The following is an 8616-nucleotide window of genomic DNA, read 5'->3' on the forward strand; positions in this document are numbered from 1 at the left end:
GAACATCATCATCAAATTCCTGCCATGTACCCTCAAGGGGCGTACAGGATATGATAGTACTACATGAGAAATTTACATCATTACTAACTTCCTATCTACAATATTCCTCCAGACCAGTCTGTTACTTGTCAAGACTCCAATATTATCTGATCTTATATTTCTGTCGTCTAAGGCACTTTGTACCATATCAATCCAGCTATATCTTGGTCTTCCTTTTTTTTTTTTTTTTTATTAAAATATAATAAATTTAGTTTAATCCTTTATCCAAGTGTGAGCAAACAAATTTTGCGCCTGAAAGTATCTTCAGGACTGGGGTAAGGTATTACAACACCAGGCAACTCGTTGCAAAGGTGGTGCAAGCTAACATCACTCCTATCTCAGTATCTCCCATAATGCAAAACACATCTCCTTGCGGATATGTATAATGTTATGCATTAAGGAAAGGGCCACTACCCAGACTAGTTTCGACCTTTATTGATGTCTCCAGTGGGAGCCAGGCCTTGGTCTTCCTCTGGGTCATTTTCCTGCCAACCTGGTAGAGAACACTTGCGTTGCCAATCTTTTCTCGCCCATTCTGTTTAAATGACCATACCACCTGAGAGATTAGCTCTGCTAACGCATTCCTGGATGCTGGCAATGTCAAGTTCTTTCCTAATATCCTCGTTTTTAATATGATATTGCCATTCATTCCATATGTTCACGACTCTAATTTTTCACAGGATTCTCATATCTGTGGTCTCTAGTGTCTTTGGTCAAGACTTCTGACCCAGCTATCAGATCCATAAGTTAAAACTGGTTTGAACACTGTCTTGTATACAGCTAATTTAGTGTTCTGACTAATTTCTCTCTTATTCCATATGAAGTTATTCAGTTGACTTCCTACTATATCAGCTTTATTGATTCTGTTGTCTATTTCCATATATAATTTACCATCTTCACTAAAAATCGTGCCTAAGTAGCTGAAATGTTTTACTTGTTCCACTGGTTCTCTGTTCACATTGCAGTTGACATTTTCAATGATTCTGCCTATTTTCATTGTCTCTGTCTTTTTCATTGCTGACTTTCATATCATATCTATTACAACAGTTATTCAATTTAGTCAAGGAATCTTGCAGACTCGTAGCAGATTTATTGATAAGTATAACATTGTCCGCATAAAGCAAAGAGCTGACATTAACATCTCCAATTTTGATATCATGTTTAATACCACTTTCCTTCATAATGTGATTTATATAGATAATGAATAACAGAGGGGATAATGTACGTCCTTGTCTCACACCAGATTTAACATTAAACCATCTTCCTGTACTTCCTTCAATTCTAATTGCTGACTTACAACTCAAATAAAGACTAAGTATTGCTTGATATAATGCCCCATTGACACCATATAACTGTAGCGTATTGAATAGCTTCTCTCTTGGTACCTTTATTATTTGCCTTTTCCAGATCTACAGAACTCGAATAGAGATCTAGTTATATTCCCGTGATTTCTCCACTATTTGTCGTAAAGTGAAGAACTGATCCTGACAGACTCTATTTGGCCTGAATCCAGCTTGTTCTTCACCAAGCTTTTCTTCCACAATTCTTCTCAACCGTTTCTCAAGTATACTTGCATATATCTTACCAGGAACACTCAATAGGGAAATACCTCTGTAATTCTCACATTCAGTTTATTTCCCTTTTTATATATGGGTACTATTACAGCTCTACTCCAATCATCGGGAATTCGTCCCTCTGTCCAGGCCTTCTGAACTATGCAGTGCAGCCACTGCAAGACTTTTATACCACCATACTTCAGCATTTCTGGTCAAATATCATCTATTCCTGCTGCCTTTCCACATTTTAAGCCTTTGATGGCTTTTTCTACTTCAAGTATGGATATATATTCCTGACTGTATGCCTGTTAAGTGGTTTTTTACCACTGTGCTGTCACTGCTTGTTTCATTTAGCAATTTCTCGAAGTAATTACTCCATACTTCAAGGATATCTTTTTCCTCCATTTCTAAGCTTCTTCAGCAACCTCCAGAATATTTTGCTACCTTCTTGATATTTATTTTCTATGTTCTTGCCAAAGTCCTCCCATGACTTTTGTTTAGCTATTTTTACATACAGTGTTTGGCTTTCCTACATTTGTCTCCGTATTCTCTAAGAGCACAAGCTGACTTATTTGCCATTGACTTTTGATATGCTTTCTTCTTTTCCTTCACTGCCTCTTTAACTTCCTGTGTCCACCATGGAGTTCTGATTTTTCTATCCTTGCAGACAACCTCACCACATGCCTCTCTGGATGAATCAGTCAGGGTTTTCTTAAAAGCTTGCCACTGAATCTCTAAAGTTTGGTTCCTGTTCTCAAACTCTTTCATTTTTTCTTCAATAATCTTTTTGTGTTTTAGTCTACAGTTCACATCTGAGAGCTGCTCAACTTTTATTTGCTTTAAAACTTTCTTACATGTTATTCTTTTCAATATGAAATTCAGTTTTATCCTGCTCAAGACTAAATAGTGATCATTTCCAATTTCAAATCCTCTGTACACTCTGCTGTCCTGGACAAGGTAGAAAACATCATTGTCAACAATAACGTAGTCAGTGAGACTTTTCTTATTCCTTGCCTCTTGTCTTCACTTTCTTCAAATTCCAAGGCAGCTTTTGAATGACCTGAAGGCCTAGCAATAGTTGCAGCAATTTCTCCACACTTAGCAAACCTATGCATAAAAGTTTGAACAATCAGCTGTTGATAAATAGATTATGGTTAAAATATATTGCGACAATATTTTCATCAGTTGGTCAAGCTCAGAAGAATCTCTTCAGAACTTCATTTTCTTAATGGTTGAAAGCAAAAAGAAATCCAATTTACATCAGAGGCAGAAAAAATAGATCCCTTTCCTTCTTAGATGTTCTCACCTCAGTTGAAGATCAGAATAATCTTACATTTGAAGTATGCAAGAAAAAAAGTTTAATACAGGTTGGTATCTTCATTCTATTTCCTACTACCATCCAGCACAAAAACATGATATAATCAAAACATTAAAAGAGAAAAGCATTACATTGTCAAGTGATGATAATAAAAGAAACAAGAAAAGAACTTACATTAAAGACATTCTTAAAAAAAAAAAAAGATTACAAATCAAAACTATTAACAATGTATTGAATAAACCAAACACAGGCTCCAAGACAACAAGAAGACAACTACAATGGTGGAGTTTCTTTACCATATGTCAAGAATACTACAGACAAAATAGATATACAAGTCATACAAGAACACTACTTGAAAGTTGCTTTTGACCCTATAAAAAATCTCCACAGTGTTAAGATCCTGTAAACAATCACATCAATCCTATGAAGAGACCAAGACTATAAAATCTATTGTATCTGTGGTTTTTGTTACATTGGACAGGCGGGATGCTGTGGAGAAATATGACTTTACATTAGAAGTCATATTTTCATATACAAGTAGTCAAAAGCTGTGACACCTGTTGACTAAGGCAACTGATGTGGAATCATTTGTCTCTATATACAATTAGCCCAGTTGTGAAGTGACTTCATGTGCAAACTTGGCCCCCTCTCTGGGTGCGTCACTGTTCTCAATGGCAAATTTATAGAACAGGTAAAATATATCAACTGTTTTGTTTTCAGTGAGGATAGCAAATTGAATATGGAACTAGATATACAAGGGTGGTCTGAATTGTTCTCGCCCTCAACCATAGATGGCAGCACTATCGGCAAGATTTTTTTTTCTAAGTTGGTACATCTGTCATAGCATCCATGTGAAATTGCAAGTCATTCTATCAAGTAGTTTGTTTTATACAGCTTCTGAACATGCTTGAAATGGATAAAATTGAGTATCGTGCGGTTAAAATTCTTTGTAACAGAAAGTTTAACAGCAAAAGAAATTCATTCGTAGTCCATAAAAGTTTGAGTCCTCTTCTCCTTCGTTTTCAACAATTAAAAAATGGGCTGCCAAGTTTAAACTTGGTTGTGCCGGCATTGAAGATGATCCATGTGAAGGACGTCCAAAAAGTGTGACAACACCAGAAATCATTGATCAAGTGCATGATATGGTATTGGATGACCGGTGAGTTAAAGTGCATGAAATTGGTGAGGCTATAGGCATTTCAAAAGAACGTGTAGGATATATTTTGCATGAAGAATTGCAAATGAAAAATTTGCAATTCTTCGTGCAAAATATATATAAAAATAAATATAAATATAAAAATATGAAAAGCTTTGCGCAAGATGGGTACCGCACTTGCTCACAGCAGATCAAAAACACACTCGCATGAAAATCTCTGAATAGTGCTTGGAGCATTTTATCAAGAATAAAACTGATTTTGGGCATCAATTTATTACTATGGATGAGACTTGGATTCACCATTACACACCAGAATCCAAACAGCAATCAAAACAGTGGACAGAATCCAGTTGTTCAGCTCTAAAGAAGACAGTCTGTTTCATCAGTAGGAAAAGTCATGGCATCATTGTTTTGGGAAGTTAAAGGCATTTTGTTTATTAATTATCTTGAACTGGGTAAAACAATAACCAGGGAATATTATTCTTATCTTTTAACCAGACTAGACAAAAAAAAAAATTGTCAGAAAAGACCTGATTTGCAGAAGGAAAAAAAATCATCTTTCATCAGGACAATGCACCAGCCCACAAAGATGTTTTGGCAATGGAAAATTAAGGGATCTTCACTATGAATTGTTGGAACATCCACCCTATTCCCCAGATTTGGCTCCCTCTGACTTCTATCTCTTCCCAAAACTAAAACTCTTCCTTGTTGGTCAGCGTTTTTCTTTGAATCAAGAGGTAATTGCAGCTGTAGAGGGGTATTTTGCAGATCTTACCGAGAACCACTACAGGGGTGGGATAATGGTGCTGGAGCATCGCTGGAATAAATGTATTATTCTTAAGGGAGATTATGTTGAAAAATAAAAATAATTTTGAAATTATAAATTCTTTTTTCATTGTTAGGCCGAGAACTTTTCAGACCACCCTTTTAAAGTAACAAAACTACTATTGGGAGTGCTGAATGAATAAATTTATATGTAAAGAGTGAAAGAAGCCAAAACATTGAACTAGTAGTATGCAAGACAGTTTCAATTAATGGATATGGGCATTGTGTTAAAAGCAGTTGATTAATGACTAGAGACCACCTATATGAGAGTTCTAGGGAAAATTAAGGAACATTTTGCATCAGTATACTTCTCCCTGAAGATATGCAAAGTACTTGACATTGCTATTATTTAAGAACTTGTGAGCAGAGGGAATGTGAATTGTAAAGAAGATGAAAGATTAGTAACAAAAAGACCAGAAGGTTGTGGTGTAAGTGGATTAATGCAACTAATAGATCCTTAGAAGACTAAAATGTAAAATCTAACTATGTTATAAATAGTACAGATAGCAGATTAATTTGGAAGAAAATTGTTGATAGGAAAACAAATAAAATGGAATACTCTATTTGTCTGCACATCCTTAATGGTACATATTAGAAATTGATAATTATATGCCAAACATATAATTAACAACACCATGCAGTTACCAACGTGTAAGCTGTTTTGTTTATTGTCCAGTGAAATATTAGTAATTATTATGTGTCATAATTCACATTTAATAATTGAATGAATGCATTTTTTGTTGCAGCTTTAGGAGCATAAACACATTATGAGAAAAGGAGGGAAAATATAATGGCTGCTTTCTTAATTCTTTAAAGAACTTGCCTAATTTTGCTAGCATCATGATATCTCCCAATATAACATGGCATTTTCTCCAACTATAACAGCTATTCCCAATGACAGGACACTTTTTTAAAGTGTGAAATTAATGTTGTGAAAAAAGTTTCATGATGTGTTAAATTAATAGTTTTTTATCAAGTGATTCAGTTATGTTAATGTTTATTCTTTTGTAAAATGCCTTTCTTTCCTAAATATTAAAGTAATTCTGAAATTGTATATTCATATTCAAAGAGGTCATTGTAAAAAATCTGAAATACTTTAACGAACTGGATTTATTTAATAATGTGCAGTATTGAATACCCTCATCTAATTTTTAAATATAAACATCATTTGTAAAAATGTATATGAAAATAAGTGCCCATAATGTTAAACATTAAAGTTCATCGTGTTAAATAACAGAAGTGATTTGTTTTCTTATTTTTAATAAAGTCATATTTTTCTGTAAAATCTATATATGAATGGCTGTATAAGTATCATTCTTGTAGCTGCAGGAGTTATGATATGTTGTTTCTTAGTTCACTAAATAATTATTAGTGTAAATACAAGTATTTTTCAGCAACACCAATCAAAATATTGATAATGTCCACATTTATGTAATAACAATGTTTTGTTCGTTTGTTTCATTCTCTTCACCCCCCCCCCCCCCCCACACACACAAACTAATTTTTCAGAGATATGTTTCATATACCAGAATGATGCATTAGCATTAAAACAAGCTTGAGAAACATTCTGCTGAAATGTATTCAATTCTTACTCTAATTAAACAGGTGCTTGTTAAAATTATATTTGTTCAAAAATGTAAATATCTCGAGATAATTCTGCATTATTTCATTTGGTGTGTGTGTATATTTATTTTTTAAATATTCTTTATTACTGTCATCATTCACTTCTTTCAGAAACTTGTTCTATATTAAAAATTAAATTCTGCTCAAGAATTTCATTGGAAACATAGTCTGTGCTGGTTTATCTGCATTATTATAATTTTTTTAAAAAAAATCTGTGATGTAAATCACTTTAAATTCTCTAATACTGGTGTTTGTTTAATTAAACACAGAATAATTTGGTTAAAATGATCTTGATTTGACTCTTATAATAATTTAGTTTCATAATGCTTAACCAAAATAAGGGAATTTTTATTTTATTGTTTCTGTTTTTATAAGCAGTCACTGTATATATATATATGTGTGTGTGTGTATGAGTTTTTTTTTTGTTTGTTTGTCTCATAGGAAAATGTTTCATATTAAATTTATACTTTTGGTTGGAGTGTGTAATAGCTCAGAACACTTGTCTACAAAGTTAAATATTTTCTGAAACTTAGATATGCCAAGTGAAATATTCAATGTTTTATTGTTTTTTTTTAACCAAGGTTATGCAGCTCAATGAAATTAGTGTTTAGGTACACACAACATACATGTGTATATATTACAGATTTAATTATTTCTTAAAGTATCATTACAAGTTCCAGTGTAAAGTTGTGGGTAAAATAATTGTTTAGCTTACTGACAAAATAATCTCTTTTAAGTTATTTCACTTGCAAAAGGTCATAGTTGAAATAAAGACTGTTACTTCAAATCGAATTTTTGAATTTACAAAAATTTCAAGTTACATTTTCTTAGGCATAATTCCATTAATTAAAAATAATAGTTTTTTTTTACAAGTGTTCAAATAAATTAAAACTTATTGTTTGATAACTACAATCATTTTTACTCCTAGCCAGTAATATAAAAGTTGAACTAATGACTTTCACTCAGTAGCTGCAGCATGCAGCTACTTAATCACTTATCTGTAGGGTTGAAGTTTGGGGATTACAACTGGATTCCTTATATTCTTGAGAATCAATGGTATTTGAAACTCTTCCTTTTTAGTTCAACCTGAATGAATGAAAGAAAGGAAGGAAGGGATCCAGTATATTATCAAGCTGTATGAGGACATTTTGGTGATAAAGAACAAGTTCTCTAATGTTCTTTAGAAAGCAAGGTCATATGAAATGTCTTTGTTGGACTACCAGTCTTTGTGGCCATTCCATTTAACATTATTCTTTCTTTCCTTAGGTTAATAAACATTTGGATATGCAGCAAGGGAGTACAGCAGTTTTAATATATATTGTTTTTTGCAGTAATGAAATAAAAGAACAAGAATTATTGTATTGTAATAAGTTATGCTGCTGTTATGTTTAGAGAGTGATAATTCTGTAATATGACATTGAGTTTCTTATTAAATTTAATAATTTATTACTTTTTCCACAAAGTCATGATTTGTAAAAGTTAATTTGGTCACCTCTGTGCACACTTTAAACTATTATCTCTTAGTTGTTTAATACTGCCATTCACATACGTTGACAAGAAATGTCATTCCTCAGATACACTGGTATACTCTTAAACATAAGCCAGTATACCTGCAGTACTTATTTCAAGTACTGGAGGTTTATTCTATATAGATTATTCTATGTTGATGTAAAAGATGTAATAAAAGTTATTTCTTAGCATTGGTTTTCAAAATTGCAATCCATGTTATCCTTAAAAGAAGAAAAATGATTTGCAAAAACTTGTGAATTAATTTATTAAAAGAATTGATTCATGTTATAATGTGTACTATAATTGACATCCATAGGCAATACATGTGCATATGGCTGACAGTTTTAGAACACATTACACTTGACAACCTCTTGGTTTTGTGCCTTTGTTAGATATTATGGTGTTGACAGTATCATAATATCTAACAAGTTTATTCATATATTTGGGGGGGGGGGGGGCTATTAAATGAAAAAAAAATTAAAAAGACAATAGAAGTAAAGAAAATATAGAATAATATAAAAATAGGGGAAAAAAGTGTTAGAAGTGTTCTATATTACAATATGAATTGTTTTATAATTTGTACTAGAAAC

The 8616-nt window shown here is 32.6% G+C and overlaps 1 protein-coding gene across 1 annotated transcript in view; it reads left to right on the forward strand.

Moving 5' to 3' along the window:
* Pp2A-29B (Protein phosphatase PP2A regulatory subunit A) overlaps window positions 1-8221 on the forward strand; it is a 239122-nt gene extending 230901 nt beyond the window's left edge. The window contains exon 15 of the mRNA XM_090413204.1: window positions 5641-8221. Coding sequence (XP_090269330.1) covers window positions 5641-5654 — 14 coding nt within the window. The 3' untranslated portion in view covers window positions 5655-8221. The remainder of the gene's footprint in view (window positions 1-5640) is intronic.
* The last annotated feature ends 395 nt before the right edge of the window (window positions 8222-8616 follow it).

This window comes from Typopeltis vanoorti, chromosome 23 (assembly GCF_054136105.1).
Source record: "Typopeltis vanoorti isolate ZY-2024b chromosome 23, IOZ_Tvanoo_1.0, whole genome shotgun sequence".
NCBI lineage: Eukaryota > Metazoa > Arthropoda > Arachnida > Uropygi > Thelyphonidae > Typopeltis > Typopeltis vanoorti.